Genomic DNA, 18490 nt, shown 5'->3' with positions numbered 1-18490 from the left:
TGTAAAGTTTAACATTATCTTCACAGACTTTTATAAACTTGAAGCTTTATTACAATGGAATAATTATTATCAATATAGACCACAAAATCTAGGCTCAGTTGAAAGTCTTTGCACAATCCCATATTCTATCTTTATAAGAAATAAACAAGTAAACTGATTGCCATTTTGGATTTACTACGGGATCGATAAAGATCCCAAGGTATCTCTTCTATACTCCACATTTTTTAAAAATAATAAGTAATGGTAATATGATTCTGAAGGACATTCTCACTGAAATCATAAATGATCAAAATACCTCCAATGTTTCATATAAGATACTTTCTAATTATGTGTACACTTTCAAATTGTTTGATTATTCAAATAGTTAATTAAGAATGCTGGATTTGAAGTCAAAATCTGGATCTAAGAATGTTCTCATGTGTTCTCAGACATATGCCAGAGCTTCTCAGTAACAAAGAGATAACTATATGAGCAAAACCTACATTTAAGGGACATAGTGTGAGGATCAAGCAAGATCTTATATGTGAAAGCACCTTATAAACTGTAAAACTCTACATAATTATGCCACCTCACATTTACACAGTGCTTCATAACTATCAAGGCACTTTCACACATACTACTTGCAATTCATTAAGAAAACATTTCCTAATCATGTGGAATAAATAAAAGTCTGTCACTTTATCATTTGAGCTATTAGTCTGAAAACCAACATTTGTAAGTAAGGTAAAATTAAGTAAACTATGTTTAGATCATTTACTTTTATTTCTTATGGAACAGCCAGAGACAGTGCAGAAAGTCAGGTATATCAATCACTAGTCTCAACAATGCCCAATCCTCTCCTTTTAAGGTAGTCACATGCCTGTGCTCTAATGATAGAGGAAGAGAAAAGACACATTTCAGGACACCAAGAGAAGCCCCTCTACAAGTCAGAAATGAGACAATTTATATATACCAGATAGACTCCTGCACAGTATCGGCTCTTCTGGAAAGGGTTACTATTAAAACTTGACCTACTGCTTAACTGCATTTTTTAAAAATAACCAGTTACATCTGACAATATGCCCACTTCTCAATATATTTATGCAGCCAAATGGTTCAAAACATGGTCAGAAAAGAGTTCGTTAATGAAATTACTGCAATTATACTACTTCCATAGACTACCTTCACTTGGCCATGCCAAATTATTTTTCATTTCAACTATCTGCCATATTTAAAAATTGGGAGATGGCACATAAAAATCCAGTTTTCCAGCCTCACTTTAAAAACAAACAAACCAAACAAACATGAAACGGGCAACAATCGGCTGGAACCCAGGTGTTCTCCAGATTTTCATCTGCCCGCCCATTCCTGATGTCTCACACCCGAGTCCTTTACGGACACCTGTGAGCATCCTGAGTGCACAACCCCTGAGCAAAAAACATTTATTTCCTACAGTTTCTTAATGAATGGAGGAAGTTACCATCCTGTCCGTCTTGGAGTTCCTGTTCTTCCGCTTCATCTTCACCTGATCCATCTCCAAACTCCTTTTCATACTGCGCCTCAATCTCCCTGAGCTCCTTCTCCAAATCGGCCACCGTCATCCAGCTCTGCTCTTTGTACTGCTCTGCCAGTCTAGACACACACAGCAGAGTCTCTGCATTGGTTTTATTTATTTTGGGGGCTTAAAACCCACCCCCTGGAGAGCTTCTTCCTCCCAAACTGTCAATGCCTACAGACTTAAAACCTGTGCTTGGCTGAAACAGGCAAAGTTACTTAAATCTGTTATCTGTTATGTGGTTGATTTTAATTGCTCCACTAGATAATGGGTTTTGAAACATAACTCTTCGCAACTTACTAAAAGTCTTCAGGTGGGGACTCCCCTGGTTGCGCAGTGGTTAAGAATCTGCCTGCCGACGCAGGGGACACGGGTTCGAGCCCTGGTCCGGGAAGATTCCACGCCGCGGAGCAACTAAGCGCGTGCGCCACAACTACTGAGCCTGTGCTCTAGAGCCCATGAGCCACAACTACTGAAGCCCGCGGGCCTAGAGCCTGTGCTCCGCAACAAGAGAAGCCACCGCAGTGAGAAGCCCACACACTGCAAAGAAGAGTAGCCCCCGCTCGCCGCAACTAGAGAAAGCCCGCGCGCAGCAACGAAGACCCAACGCAGCCAAAAATAAATACATTTATTTTTTTTTAAAAAAGTCTTCAGGTGGTTTTAAACCGTAACTGTCATATAAAGTGCTAATTTTTCAAAGGTGAGGTGGGTAGAACTTTCAAGAAGTGAATAGTTTTTTAAAGAATGCTATAATGCTCTGGACACAATGCCTTTATAGTGACTCAAAACAACAAAACTTTAAAGGCACTGAGATGAACTAAATATCTAAGAGTATACTGACAGAGTATTGTGTGGTACTTAAAAGCAGGGCACTGGACTGACTTCTAGGGTCCAATTCCCACCTTTGCAATTTATTAGCTATGTGATCTTGGGCCTCATTTCCTCAAAAGAAAGGATAAAAACCAGAACTTACTTCACAGAATTGTTGCAAGAAAAGCACTTACAACAGGGCCTTGTACAGAATGAGAATTCGATTAACGTTAGTTATTATTAAACGTTACAAGAGTCTGAAAAGAGTCTCAAGTATAAAGGGCCTCTGAAGGAAAACATCCAACTCAAAAGAAAAATTTTTTCACAGTAGACGAAAAGACATCGCCCAATGCCAGGATGTAAAAGAAAAGGATGAAGGCAGAACGAGGATTAACCCCCCCGTGAAAGCACCACGTCAGGTATCCACTGATGCTTCCTGTGACTGGCACCTACTTATAGACAGGGTCCAGCCAGCACCACATACTTGGCCTGCTTTAGCTTCTGCTGCCGCCTCATTGCTTCGGCTTTCCTCGCCTTCTCCGCGTTCTGTTCTTCCACAAGTTTTCGATGAGCCTGCACTCTTCTATCTCTTTTACGGATGAAAGCTACCAGCTGACGGACAAGCTCGTTCTTCTCTTTCCTTGCTTTGTCTCGAATCTTTTTGTTCTCTTTTTCCATGGCTCGTTTCTCCCAGTGGTTTGAAGCCTGTCGTGTATCATATTCTTCTTTCCAAGCAAAGTTCTTCTGAGTGCAGAAACTCTGCCAATAAGCGTAGAAAGGATGGACTACCTAGTGACAAAGAAAATAGGTAAAATGCTAGATTTTTATTTGGATTTCTTTTTTAGTAAGGCGCCAAATATTGCTGCTGCAAAGCATCTAACCTCCTTTCTTCATATACACAACTTTATTATTAATCAACAGAGAGGACAGTCCTTTGAAGGCTTTACAAAATAACTCTTCAGAATGAATTTGATGAGGAAGTTAATGGAATGGGACCATGATCACTAAAACAGTGAAAAGAGTGGTGGTGATCAGGAAAAAAAAGAGAGGAAGAGAGTCACAGTAAAAGACCCAGAACTAGAACCCGTTTTTTTAAAATAAGGAAATGGGGAAAAGATACACTGACAAATGCTAATCACAAAATGGCAAAGAACTTTTCTTCTACCGTATCATAGTCACTCTGGGAGCCCCCAAAAGTCGGGAAATCGTCAACATCCTCTTCTAAAGAAGATTCTAGTTCTTCCTTGGCAATCATTTCAAAAACATTACGATACACTGTATAAAAGCCCTAAAAAACAGGAACAGAAACACAAATTCTTAACACTTTTGTAGTTTAATTATAGAATAAGATTTTAAAATGCAACATGAAAAACTTTAATGTTACAGAATCACAGACCCAAGCTCCGTCACTGCAAGTACATTTAGTTTTCAACTGAAGGTCTTTACATGCTGACAGTTTAAATATGAAGGCTCTGTTTTTCAGTTTCCAAAATGAACATTCTTTCACCTTCTATTGTAGAATAATTTTAAGAATTCTCTTTGCATTTGAGAGTCTTACTTAAGTGCCTGATAAGAAATTATCAGTGAGTTCATTTCTTACCTTTTCATCATCTCCATAACCAGAGTAACAGGTCACAGTGAAATAGTGAAGCAAATCTAAGCTGTCATCTTGATACTCTCCATCAAGCCCACCTTTAAGCAGAGCCTCTCTATGATTATCATACCTAAACAAAAAAAATTAGCAACATCAGTGAAGGCTGAATAAATAAGAATTCAAAAGGATTCCTTACCCTGAAACAGTAAAAATATAATTATTGTACATTTTAACGTGGTCAACCCACAACCAAAAGATCTGAAGAAAAATATCAACAGACAAAGACTTAATAATCTTTCACAGAAGTGCTGATTAAAACTATGACTGCAACTCCCAGTACATTACAGGCAGTATACGGTACTAGCCAATACGAAGCGGGGAATTTAATGAGCCAGGCAATGTCCATGACTCTCCCAGAAAGGCAGCTGCACTTTCACACGAAAGAGACCTTACTAAATAAGACAGTAGTGGACGTCACCTGGTCCAGAGACTAATTACACATTTGGGATCTGGGAATTTACCAACATGGACCAGAATAAAACTCTTCTAATGTTTATGTAAACAATCTAGGAGCTTCACACACGTACAACTGCCCCTTACTCTGTAAAGTTAGCTATTACCCTCGTTTGATGTAACAGGAAATTGAAGCTCAGCAATATTACATAACATTGTCCACAGTCATAAAGCCAATAAGCAGCAGAGCTAGAATTCAAAACCACGTGTCCTGCACCAGAAGGCCCATGCTCCTCGCCACTGTGCTGTACTGCCTCCAGATGACAGGAGAGTTAATAGGCAGGGCCTTTAAACAAAAAGACAAGGGAATCCTCGGGACAAGAAAACAACCTAAGATCTAGAGAAGAGCTAGAGCAAAAGGAAGGCAGGAAAGAATTTCAAAGTTTCCAAAGGAAGGCAAAAGCACTTCTAAGGCCAGATTTCCAAATTCCTCAGGAGGAGAAAAATTTAGGATTCTCTGATTTTTATATAAAAGATAATTTAATAAGAATTTTCCTCCAGACGCAGCCTCTGAATCGCCCGGTACCTTCTGTTCAGTCAGCGGCATGAGGGTCTCGCCGAGGCGTGTCGTGCGCGCCGCTCGGCCCGTTGTACGCCCGTGCGCTCGCCCGCCCGCCCGCCCGCCCGGCCTGCGGAGCTCCCGCCCGTGTCCTCCGTCTGGTCCGGGGGGTCCGGGCACCGCCTCGACCGCGGCTCCGCCGGACACATGGACTGGACCGCAGCCCGCACCTCAAGCGGACGGCGTCATGAGGCACCTGCCGTACTTCTGCCGCGGCCAGGTGGTGCGGGGCTTCGGTCGCGGCCCCAAGCAGCCGGGCATCCCTACAGCTAACTTGCCTGAACTAGTAATAGATAATCTTCCCGCTGATGCATCTACTGGCATATATCATTGTTGCGCCAGTGTTGGAAGTGGAGATGTCCACACGATGGTGGTGAGCATAGGACGGAACCCATACTACAAGAATACAAAAAAGTCCATGGAAGCTCATATCATGCATGCTTTCAAAGAGGACTTCTCTATAGGGAAATTCTCAACGTGGCCGTCGTCGGCTACCTCAGACCAGAAAAGAACTGTGATTCTTTAGAGTCACTTATTTCAGCAATTCAAGGTGATACTGAGGAAGCTAAGAAACGACTAGATTTACCAGAACATCTGAAACTCAAAGAAGACAATTTCTTCCAGGTTCCTAAAAGCAAAATAACGAATGGCCACTGATGGAAAAGCGTCTTATTTATGCATTCACTGTTTCCTAATATTTTACTGCTCATAACTCTACGGTCTTATCTTGGTTATCTTTTAAAAATCAAACATTTTCCTACAGCTGTGAATTAAACAATACAATGTAGTTACCATATTATGTTCCAGCTGTTCAATTAAACCCATCACGTTACAGTACTAAAAAGGTTCATTTTAAAAATCAAGATTCTTTTTTATGTAATATGTTGATTAAAATGTACCACTAGAAAGGCCTTAAGTGTTTTATAATGGAAATGAAATATATATAAATATGGGTAACAGGCAAGTCACTAGTTTGACATGAGAACTATAATTCTCATGGTAAAATTCTAGCATGCATGTACCTGTATAGCATGCTCTGCTAGTCAGAAGGCTTATAAAAGTAACTATATTAAGCAGAGGTTTGACAGTTTATTACAAACCTAAGGGGAAAAATCCAGACTTTGTATTTTGGATATTTTGTGCACTTATATTTTATTATAGACATGAAGACTTGTGAAATTTCATTTTAGTTAGTGATTTCCTTTAAAGGCTCAAATCACTGTACTGTGTTCCATTTTGTTACAGCTACCTCAGTTCTAATTGGTCTAGACTCTCTCCCTATTACTTTTTTGATTTTCCTTTAAAACAGTAAAATGAGTGTTTCTCGAATCTCTAGTTCTCATTTTGTTGTAAAACACTTCTTTTTTTTTTTTTTTTTTTTTTTGTGGTATGCGGGCCTCCCTCTGCTCGGAGCACAGGCTCCGGACGCGCAGGCTCAGCGGCCATGGCTCACGGGCCCATCCGCTCTGCGGCACGTGGGATCCTCCCAGACCGGGGCACGAACCCGTGTCCCCTGCATCAGTAGGCAGACTCAACCACTGCGCCACCAGGGAAGCCTTCTAGGTCTCATTTTTGTATTGTATAACACTTCTCTTTTTAAGAGTAGATATTCTTCAACATTTTTCTTAACCTTTGTTTCCTGTATACAATTGTCAGTGTCAGTTCTTCCACTTAGAATATCCAACTCTACATTTACAAAATGTAGAGTTTCATCTGTGTCTGTATCTGCCATCCCATCCCTTCACTATATGAACAGTGATTAAGCGCATATCTCTTGCATTTTAGAAAAAACACCCAAAAGTTCATCTGTAGGTTTCCTCAAAGTTTAATCGAACACCTAGCATTTCATTTATCTATATCAGTTTCTTAAACAACACAAAATACTTGTTTCCCTCCCAGGGAAACTCTTAAATAAAGAGTTTAATGAAGAGCCAACTAAACTATGAACTACAAAGTTATTTGTTTTTAATGTGATTATATGTTCCTGAGCAAATGCAAACTGTTGTAGTTGTGTGTGCACAATGTAATTTAAGGCTAAAGAGTGCTATCTAGAAGTTAATTTTAAAGAACTTATTATAAAACCATTTTCCCCTAATCTGCATAAATGAGAGAACTGATTTTAACAAAACTGTTTATATAATATTTAGAAAAACATCTAAAGCTAATGTTGGAGATGGGGGAAGCAGGAATAAATTCAGTTGGATTGTTTTGACTTTTTGGTGTATGAATTTATGGCAAACAATGTAGTATGTGTCTTTTTCATTTCTTCTTTATAGAAATACTTAGAAAATGTAATTTAATGTTAGAAATCCTATACTTGAAAGAAGCCTCAATTATCAGTGGTTCTATGAAACAAAGTTAAAAACAAACATGGAAAGTGTAAAAAAGATTTGTGTTTGTGTGAGTAGCTTGCGACAGATTGTGTCCTCATTAAGTGTGAAAATTCTTTGGTATTGTCATCTTACATTTTGTTAAATATCTATTGCTTTTGAAAAGCCTATAGTATGTGGCTTAGGAGTTAGTTAATAGTGTCTACATTTTTTAAGTTTTATATTATTTATATAAGAATTTATATAAGAAATTGCAGTAGGGCCATTTTTGATTAGTCAGTATTTTCAGGCCTTGAAATAAATCTTGACCAAGTGGAAAAAAAAAAAGAATATTCTTTACAGCCTTTCTCTCTTGACAGCTGGCCATGCTTGTATGCTGTCACACAGAAGACTTGCACGGGTGAACTGAACACCCACCTGCTCTGCGGGATCTTGCACAGTTATGTCAGGGCTTTGTAGCAAAAAGTTCACTGAGAATCTGGAAACCCAGAACTCCAAACGTAGAAATTTTTGTTTGGAAATGGCATTAAATGATCAGGTCATCCTGAGTTAAAGAATCTGTCACAGATGTAGAAGCTTAACTCAATTTCTTATATAAAGTAGTTCTTGGGAAAATATTACAATTCTTGATGAAAACACTGTATCTGTTTTTTAAGGAAAAGTCAACATTCTTCCTTTTCTGACATCAGTAAATTTGTCAGACATCTAAAAGACCTTATTCAAAGAGAAGGCACTTCATAAGAATCAAAATTAAAACTATCTACGATTGCCAAGCTTTGTGTTTCATCGTCTATAATATCAGAGTTGGAGTAATCATCTCTAAGGTTCCTTCCTACCAACACACTGCATTTTATATAATGAATAGGTGACTGGCACTTCAGAGCACATCCCAAACCATTTAACATATTAAATTTTTAAAAAACCCTCTGTTGACCGTTCTTCCCAACCAGATACACGAGGAGGGACAGCGTGACGCTCACCATGCTCTTTCCTGAGGGTCGCTCAACACATCATACGCTGCTTGGATTAGTTTAAATTGCTCAGCTGCTTCTGCGGCATTATCCAGATTTTTATCTGTTAAAATAAAGGCACAGAAATTCAGTCATCAAAAAAGTAAAGGACAGACTCTAAAAGGGACCTCTTCCATCAGAAATGCCATAAATAGATGAGTGTACAAAAACGAAGAAAAACAACTAAGGAAAAACAGAGAGAACGGATGACAGCTGATAATCAGGATCTATTATAAGTGTCTACTTGAGTAGAAGTTTCATGCTTTTCTCTAAATCTCAGTGCATCACTGAGCACTCAACCTGGATATCCACAACTAGAAAAGGCTGAGAAGTACACATTTTATTTTTAGAAGGAGTAAAATACATAAATCAATCATTTATAGAAAGGCTGTTACTATTCAGTGCTAGATTATGTTTAATCCATCTTTACCATCATCCTTAAGGTTTTCTTTCTTATCAGCATATACCAAAATAAATCTCATAAAGTTTAAAAACTATGCACTGGGCTTCCCTGGTGGCGCAGTGGTTGAGAGTCCGCCTGCCGATGCAGGGGACGCAGGTTCGTGCACCGGTCCGGGAAGATCCCACATGCCGCGGAGTGGCTGGGCCCGTGAGCCTTGGCCGCTGAGCCTGCGCGTCCGGAGCCTGTGCTCCGCAACCGGAGAGGCCACAGCAGTGAGACGCCCGCGTACCGCAAAACAAAAACAAAAAAAAAAACAAAAAAAAAAAACAAAAAAAAAAACCTAGGCACTAATTACTATTCCCTTAGTTGTGCTTCCTTAACTGTGGAATTCAGAAAGCATCTTTGCCTCAGGGTGGTAGCCAGCTTCCAAGATGGCCCCCAAGGACCCCCAACTCCTGGCATTCACACCCTGTGTGGTTCCCTCCCATGGCACCGGGCGGGGTTGGTCTCTGTGACCGAAAGCAGGTGGCAGGAGTGGTGACGGTACAGGACATTATTTCCAAGATTAGATCATGAAAGACTGTAGTTTGCATCTTGGGCGCTCGCTCTCTCTTGGATCACTGGGAGTAGCCAGCTGCCACAGCATGACACTCCAGTGGTCCATGAGAAGCCCACGTGGTGACGAATGGAGGCCTCTGGCCCACAGCCAACAAAGAACTGAGTCCCGCCATCACTATGGGGCTGAGCTTAAAAGTGGGTTTTCCCAGACAATGGTGATTCAACCTGGTGAGAAAGCTTGAGCCAAACCACCCAGCTATCCCATTCTGATTCTGATCCCCAGAAACTGTGTGAGTCTGTATTATGAAAATATTTGCTAAAAAAAAGAAAATATTTGCTGTTTGTTGTTTTAAGCCCTAAGTTCTCGGTAATTTGTTACACAGCAACAGATAACTAACACACTCAGAAGGCAAAATATTTTGAACCTACTATGGAGTACATCAATGCTCTTTAAGCTACAACTCAATATTTGCCTCTAAGAAAAAAAAATATGACAGAAACAGTCTTAAAACAAGGCCCTCAAGGGTATCCTACCTCCTCTTTTCAGATACCGTTACACAGTCCCAAGTCCTTCAAGCGGGCTTCTGCTCAACAACTGACACGGACAACACTTTCTCAAGTGCAGCCATTTGCCATAGCTCTTTTTACTAAGATGCTTTAACACAAAAAGCTTTAGACATAGAATCATGCTCCCTTGGAATTTAAAAAAAAAGTAAGAAACAGAAACAAAAAAACTCCATCACAGGAGCCTAGCTGTATAAGTAATACAACGCAGGTCTAACTCCCCTTCCACAGAGCAGCCCATGGGTCATCTCCTAGCCTACCTCTTCTCTGGACTAAATCTCCCATTTCTTATGCACACTATAATACCCTCTAGTTCAAATGCAGTCAAAGACCGTGATCATCAAGGAGCCATTCATTAATTCCTTAACATTCTACTTCTAATCACCTTAGCTAATTATATAATAGCTTTTAGCAACAATATCACAGTAAGTCATATTGAATTTATAGGTGACAAAGTTTCAAGTATTTTTCATATTAATTACTGACAAGAGGCACTTCCTTGGTGGCACAGTGGTTAAGACTCCACGCTCCCAAAAAAAAAAAAAAAAAAAAAAAGACTCCATGCTCCCAATGCAGGAAGCCGGGGTTCGATCCCCAGTCAGGGACCTAGATCCCACATGCGTGCCACAACTAAGAGTTTCCTGCCACAACTAAGACCTGACGCAACTAAATAAATAAATAAATAATTTTTAAAAAAATTCCTGACAAGCCAATATAACTGTATAACAAATATTTTTTTAACTCAAATATAGTACTCAATCCATTCTGTGGCAGACACTAAAGGTTAGATCATCCAACACCTCCCCCTCCTTTCTCTCTTGCAGCCTTTACTGTGGAGGCTGGATAAGCTAAAAAATAAGCAAGTATTTTAGCGTATCCAGCCTCCCTTGCTGCTAGGAAGGGTCGTGACACAGTTCTGACCAGTGAGATGAAAGCAGAAGTCTATTAGTGTATTTTCTTTCCTTCCTCTTTTTGTCTTGTACATGGGACGTGAGAGCTGGAGCTTCAGCAGCCATCTTGAGACCATGAAGGAAAAGTCAAGAGATTCACAGTGACATTACTTAGCCACTGAAACAATGCCAGCAGGCACCTTCCTCCGAGCCTCCCTGTGGTGAGAAAAATAAATTCTTAACTTACTAAGCCACTGTGGCTAGGTTTTCCATTATTTCCAATGCATACTATCAAATTCCATCTTGTTGTGGCCCTGCTGCAACTGGATTCTAAACACACGACACCCAGTATCCTGTTTTGATAATTTTAGATTTAATTATTTTAGATTTTTATTACTACTCTGTGGCAAATACTACTAGTTGCCTACTCGATATCCATTCTCTTCCTCCTAACAAACCTGATTTTGATCACAGTGGTAATACACACACTTAAAAAATTCACCTCCCCAGACTTTCTTGAAGTTGGGGTTTTCGGGTGACCCAGTTTTAGCCAATCAGATACCAACACAAACCTACTAAGTGAAGCTTCTAGGAGAAGATTGTTTCTCCTGATGAAAGGGATGGGCCTGGGTGGCACTCACCTTATGCCCTTAACTCATCCCCTGTGTCCTGCCCAAAGCCCGGGTATACTGCCTGCAGGCAGATTATGAGGACTCAGGCAGAGATTGCTAGTTCATCCCCTTCTTCCGGTAACAACTGAATCCTGATTTTATGGGGGCACCTGGTCCCCCAAATAAAGACTCCATTTCCAGTCCCCCTTGAAGCTTGGCATGACCATGTGACTAAGCTCCGGTCAATAAAATCTATACAAGTATTCTATGGTGGCTTTTAAGACTTCCCTGAAAGGCAACCAGCACACACTCTGTCCCTGCTTTATCCTTTCCTCCTCCACACTGCTGCCTGGGATCCCCTGCTGCTGTTTCAGATGGTGCGTGAGGCCTCATCTGACAGCTGCTGAGCAGAGTCCAAGGACCTCATGGAGGAGACCTGCTACACTGGGGCTCACCTGCCTCTCTCTGCACCTCCACATGAGAGTAATGAACGTCTCTGAGGCTTAATTGCTTACACTTGATGCAAGGACTCAAGTCTTAGGGTCAGGATGATGGAGCAGGTCTTCGATGGCTTCATCAAGCAGCTGGAGCTACCAAGATGGGCCACCTCTGGATTTCTTGCTACATGAAGAAAATAAAATGACTATTTGTTTTGACCACAATTGCCAGTTTCCTGTCACGTGCAGCTGAACACAATCCTGATATGCCTCCACGGTGACAGTCCAGCTCATGATTTCCATGTCTTCGTCAAATCATTAATAACATTTTGGTCAGATAAACAAAAAAAGCATAGTTCAAATAGCTAGCTAGTGGGAAGCAGCCGCATAGCACAGGGAGATCAGCTCGGTGCTTTGTGACCACCTAGAGGGGTGGGATAGGGAGAGTGGGAGGGAGACGCAAGAGGGAGGGGTTATGTGCGTATAAGTATACGTATAGCTGATTCACTTTGTTATACAGCAGAAACTAACACACCATTGTAAAGCAATTATACTGCAATAAAGATGTTAAATTAAAAAAAAAAAATTAAAGCAGAAAGGCAGAAAAAGCCAGCAACTGAATCTCCTGACCTGAGACAAAAAAGGCGGCTGTTTGGGGTGGTACGTGGTGGTTGTCCTCACCTTTTCATCTGTACTTTGTTGTCCTGTTTCTTCCCACTCCCTTCCTTCCTCCCTCAAAGAAGTCTGGTAAGAGCTAAAGCTTTTAAACATAAAAACCCACCAATGCACCATCTGAAAGTAAGATCTAATCACTTGCTGGAGCTTCTTTTTTAACTAGTTTTTTCAATCTGTCATATGGCTTTTTATTTCACTTAAATATACTTGTAACTGGTTGACTAGGAGGTTGAACATGAGTGTAGTTAACAAGCAATCATAAAAAATGGAAAGTCCACCTTAATTATTAGCCAAATGCAAAGCCACAGGTATTGCAAATCCAGTCATTAAAGTTTAAAAGGCATTCTCACACTACCCTCTGTGCTTTTCTCTTGATCCATTCACACCGTCTTCCACTTTGTCCCCAATGTTTTTACACTACCTCCTAGAACATTTCATGGACTGTGCCTTTTAAGTCCTGCCCTCACTGAAGCCAGGTTCCCCGAGATCACCACTTCCCTACAGGCCTCTCGGGCTCCAGCACAGCTGTCATACAGCAGGTCCGGTGGTAAAGCTGACATCCTCCTGGTCACTGATTCTCTATTCACCCCTGAGGACAAACCAGCATTCCATCGAGATTCAGACCATTTGGCCATCTCTCTGTCTTCCCCTCCTTCTCACTGTCCACTTGCCTCCCAACTACTCCCCCTACTCACTGAGGATTTTTAGCACGTGACTCAGTCTCCACCCCCAGGTCCTATCGTCATCCTAGTCATGTCAGTGTCCCTGGACCTACTGGTCTCCCTACCTGCAGCCTTGCCTTCTCCAATCCATTCTCCCCACTACAGCCAGAGAGATACTAGAAGAATACAAACCTTTCATTTCCCCTGCTTCCAACCCTTCGATGGCTTCCCAACGCCCTTAGGTTAAAACCCAATCTGCCTAATGCAGGTTACCACAACCTTCAAGACCCGGCCCCTGCTCACCTGGGCAGGCTCACCTCTTTCCCTTCCTAGACTCTGCCGTGCCCTCTCTTGCCTTCCACCTCCTGTATTCCCTGTGCTCCCGCTTTAGGTCTCGACCTAGATGTCACTTCTTCAGGGATGCACATCTATCCCACCCACTAGAAAACCCAGTCCAGATTGGTACATGTGCTCACGAGCACCTTGTATTTGCCCTCATACTGCCCTTATCTCACCGGATGAAAAGTGACTGCTTTCCTCTGTGTCTCCCAGAAGACAGTAGGGCCAGCAGGGCAGGGACCACTCCTGTCTCATTCCACAGTAAGGTGTTCAGGGAACAGTCATCAGATGAATTACTGAAAGCCTGGCTTTCACAAGGAGCGACCTCACTACACAGTGCTATTGACCCTACTGGAAATTATTCAGTTCCTCAGTAACAGAAATAAAGGTAATCTCTTTCTTTTTTAACAATGAAAATGGGCAGCCTTTCTATATGAGGTACATATTAGTCTTTGAAGCACAGCCCATATGTCATCTAACATCTAACACAGTACCTTACACACAGAATGAAATTAAACATTTGCTGAGTGTCAGACTTAACAAATTAATGAGCCAGCAAAGCAAAGCATATCAAAATCATGCATCTCCTGGGACAGTATTTATCCCTTATATGTATAGGCATTTTCAAACCAAGATATTTAGGATGTTACGAATTCTGATGACATTCAAAGAAGCTATTCACATTTAGTTACTAACACATTTGGTTTCAAAGTAGTTAACTGATATTTTAGTAACATTTGCCTTCTTCTTTGCACTGATTTCCAGCTAGTCACCAAATCTGGTAATTTTTCTTTTGCAACTTCTCTTCATCCCAGGCCATACCCCTCCCACTGGCCCCAAGCCTACTTTTGGCCCATCGGTGCCCAAGGCGGACTCTACCTGACTTCTGTCTCCACTCCTCCTCATACTACTAAGCTGCCTTCATAGCACCTTCCCAAGACATCTTAATAAAGATGGGGCGAGGGGAGTTACCGAGCAGGCAGCTGGTTTACTAAAACCAGCTTCAACTCTCCAGTATTGGATAAACAAATTTCACAGTCCTTCGCCTAACATTCAAAGCCCTTTACAATCTAATATCAAACTACTACTCAAAAACGTTTTAATACTGTAATCAAAATTATATATGCACTTGGTGACAAGCATCAATCCTCTTTCCCACCCAGAGTCAACAAATTCTTAACTCGATTTCTAACGGTAACCCCTATTACTCTAAGAATATGCTTCTACACTAATTTTGGACCTATTAATTTTGGATATAGCTAATGACTTCTTTTTTTTTTTTTGTGGTACGCGGGCCTCTCACTGCTGTGGCCTCTCCCGTTGCGGAGCACAGGCTCCGGATGCACAGGCTCAGCGGCCACGGCTCACGGGCCCAGCCGCTCTGCGGCATGTGGGATCTTCCCGGACCGGGGCACGAACCCGTGTCCCCTGCATCGGGGAGGCGGACTCTCAACCGCTGCGCCACCAGGGAAGCCCGCTAATGACTTGTTAATGAATATTTAGCTCATTTACCTCTTCCCTTCCAATACATCAGATTTTTTTTAGTTCCTCTGTTGGTCATCATTACAACTTTAAGCAACAAACCCATACCTTTATTTCCTGTTCCATTAACTATAACCATTACCTTCTGACTTTGGGTCCCGGGCCCTTCCTTCAGCTCTTCTCTCAACCCATATTTTCAGACTTCCGAGAAACACTGCCTTCGGTCGAACTGTCCCCTAGGCCATCTTTGGGCCACCCGGTGCTCTTTCCCATACTGTTATATTCACTTCTCTCAATCCCATTCCTCCAGGATCCCGCTAACGGCTAGACTCCTCTGCCAAGGGGGAGCTTCACTGCCTCTCAGTACATAGTGAAAACTCCCTGCCCTGAATTCCTGGGGCAGTTATTAGCTGTTCTATCAACACAACTACCAATTATATATGCTATGCTATTTTGTTTGCATTTGTATTTAACTTTTCGTGTGTGTAAGGCATGTTTTCGAAGCAAGACTCTGAGGTCTCCATCTTAGCCTTTCAGAGCCTCTAAAAACATGCTTATGGACTAGTTCTAATACGAAAGCCTCTTATAAACCTCAAAAAGCTGAGATTCAAATACTGTCTTAGTTCCCCAGTCTAGAAGATCCAATTACTTCATGACTGTCACAAAGGCCTGGAGTACAACCAAATAAAACATCCAAAGGAAGCATACTTCTAAGTAAACACATGAACTTCACTAGGGAAGACACTCAAAGTTCTTAATCTACAGAACATCCGAAGTGAAGTACAGGGTCACTCAGCCTACCAAAAGAGAAAAAAAAAGCATAGCTATTTAAAAGACATTTCACTAGCTCCTTTGTCTTAATTACACTTAAGTAGCTGGGATCCCTTGATGAAGTTAAGGGCAGCCGAGGAGAAAAGCCCGGGGAAGCCGAGCTGCAGGGGAGTCCACCAAGGGACAAGCCTGAGGCAGGACTGGGTTAAGAGCTCGCGACTCCTCCCCGCTCGGGGACGTCTGCGAAGGAGTGCGGGGAGCAGGGAAGTCTCTAGGATGTTATCTTTCCCCAGCCAGGGGCCACGCGGGAACCGGGGTGGGGGGGGGGGCGTCTAGGAAGGGACGAGGTGCTCGGGGCTCGAGTGAAGCCTGGGGGTGGAGGGCTGCGTCCACCGAGGAGCCGAGGACGCTCATCGCCAGGACTGCGCAGGGGCCACCTAGCCGGGCGCCGGGTCGGGCGCCGGCCCGATTTCCAGGGCGAGGGGAGTTACCGAGCGGGCAGCTCCGAGCACAGCCAGGTCCCTGGAGTTACCCTAGGGAGAGGGGTGAGAAAGGTCGCGAGGGCCGAGGCTCCTGCGAGGGGCCACGGCGGTTGCGGAGTAGTTACCCGGGTGCCATTTCAGGGCCAGCTTCCGATAGGCCTTCTTGAGCTCCTCCTCGCTGGCGTCGCGCCGCACCCCCAGCGCCTCGTAGTGACACTTCATCGCCCGGCCGGGCGGGGGGCTCAGGCTGGGGCCCGGGGCGGGGGCGGTGCCCGGGCCCGGCCGAAGTGGTGGTGGTGGTGGCGCCGGTGGTTCTCTCCTGTGGCAGGAGCCCGGCGCCCGCACCCGGCCAGGCAGCGAGCGCGGCGGCAGCGACGGCGGCACAGGGCGACGGCAGCGCGCGGCGGCGAAAGGCGGCGCCGGTTGCGGCACGCGGGAGCGCGGAGGGGGAGTTGCCGGAGGCCGCGGCTCCGCATGGGTTAGGGGAGGACCCTATTCCGGAAATAGCCGCGCAGGGAGGCGCGGCCTTAGGGGAACGCAGGCGGTGCCACGGGAGGCGGGGCCACGGTGGGTGTCATTGTGAGGGACACAGAGGGCAGTCAGTGACACCAACTTGACAGCCGACCTGAGAGCTGAGATAGGAGTTTCATGGGATGATAGAAAACATCTTGTGGTTCTTTCATGTGAGCCCCGCTTTTACAGATGAGGACACTCAGGCAAGTGGTTTGCTCAAGCCTCCCCAGCCAATCAGTGGCAGGATTCGGTCGGATCGAATCCAGGTTTTTTAACTCTTTTCAGTTATCTTCGGTTACCACTTAATGAGATCGCTAATACTGCCTGTCCTGACCAATGTGCATGAGAAATAAGAGTAAATGACTTAAACTGAAACAATTTAAGAGGGAAGCATCAACATGTTTTGAAGTAACATAGTACTAAATGTTTTACCACCAATGTGAATGAAATTGTGCTGATCCACCCATCCATCACTCTTTAATCCTAACTTTCTGGCCTCTAAACCTACATTTCCAAGATTGGTTTACCTTAAGAATGAAGTTAAGGGAATTCCCTGACAGTCCAGTGGTTAGGACATGGCACTTTCCCTGCCAAAGGCCTGGGTTCCATTCTGGTCAGGGGAACTAAGATCCTACAAGACCAGCGGGCCGCCAAAAAAAAAAAAAAAAATGCAGTTAAGAGATAGTATTTAACCAATAGGTTCTGGTTGAGCTGATACACTATATTATGGGATGTAAGATCTGAACAACTGTTCCAAGCAATTTGATAAGGTGTCAAAATAGTATCCTAATTGTCGTTAAAATGCCTCAGTATAGGGCTTCCCTGGTGGCACAGTGGTTAAGAGTCCTCCTGCCAATGCAGGGGACACGGGTTCGAGCCCTGGTCCGGGAAGATCCCACATGCCGCGGAGCAACTAAGCCCATGCGCCACAACTACTGAGCCTGCGCTCCAGAGACGTGCTCTGCAACAAGAGAAGCCACCGCAATGAGAAGCCCATGCACCACAATGAAGAGTAGCTCCCGCTCATTGGAACTAGAGAAAGCCCGCACACAGCAACAAAAACACAACGCAGCCAAAAATAAATAATTTTTTAAAAAAATGCCTCAGTACACCAGAATATTTCACTGTAATGTGGAATGTTTATATATATGTTGTTAGATGTAGGTTGTCTTTGTCAACCACGTACGGTTAGAGAGAAGGGCTGGCTCTGTTGCTAACAAATATCTATTGTACGGGGCTGGGTATCCAAAGTTTAGGAAGCTGTCCCTTTCTGCCCTAATACCCTGCCCCCTGCACAATCAAAACCAACTCTAAACCTCATCAAGTTTCTAGGCACAACACTGTCCAACCCACTACTCAAAATTCATACTTGCCTCTTTTCCAAAGAAGGAAGATACTATATGGTCTTGGATTGTAAATTGGTAATCGGTAGGGATTGAGAAGTTTGAGTGCAATGAAAAACAGGACCTTTCCCCATCTGAGAATGGAATTAGGGGAGGGGGGGTTGGACAAAAAGTGAAAAAACAAAGTACTTTTTTCTTCCTCCAAGTCCTTCTGGTTTTGCTCTTTTATTCCTCCTGAGAGAAAAAGGGATCTATTTTTACTTATAACATTGCATCAAAATTTAAAGACAATTACGCTGCATATAAATTTCAGTCTAAAGAAAGATCTTCACTAAACAGGCTGACTTCTAAATGAACATGGACTTGGGAGATGAGGAATTCTCATTCAAATGAGTTATCCATATAAATGA

At 43.1% G+C, this 18490-nt stretch overlaps 1 protein-coding gene and 1 pseudogene across 2 annotated transcripts in view; one reads left to right on the top strand and one right to left on the bottom strand.

Moving 5' to 3' along the window:
- Positions 1-16586, bottom strand: part of DNAJC21 (DnaJ heat shock protein family (Hsp40) member C21) — a 28171-nt gene extending 11585 nt beyond the window's left edge. For both annotated transcript variants that reach the window (XM_007122741.4, XM_007122742.4), the window contains exons 1-6: positions 16350-16586; positions 8321-8414; positions 3945-4068; positions 3510-3632; positions 2829-3133; positions 1460-1611 (exon numbers count right to left, since the gene is read on the bottom strand). In XM_007122741.4, the coding sequence (XP_007122803.1) occupies positions 1460-1611; positions 2829-3133; positions 3510-3632; positions 3945-4068; positions 8321-8414; positions 16350-16446 (895 nt within the window). In that variant the 5' untranslated portion in view covers positions 16447-16586. The remainder of the gene's footprint in view (positions 1-1459; positions 1612-2828; positions 3134-3509; positions 3633-3944; positions 4069-8320; positions 8415-16349) is intronic.
- On the top strand, positions 5166-5825 carry LOC102988860 (riboflavin kinase-like; annotated as a pseudogene).
- Positions 16587-18490: the final 1904 nt, after the last annotated feature.

Source organism: Physeter macrocephalus, chromosome 8, assembly GCF_002837175.3.
Source record: "Physeter macrocephalus isolate SW-GA chromosome 8, ASM283717v5, whole genome shotgun sequence".
In the NCBI taxonomy this organism is placed as follows: Eukaryota; Metazoa; Chordata; class Mammalia; order Artiodactyla; family Physeteridae; genus Physeter; species Physeter macrocephalus.
Note: the sequence above shows the minus strand (reverse complement) of the source record. Positions and strands in the feature narration are given on the sequence as shown.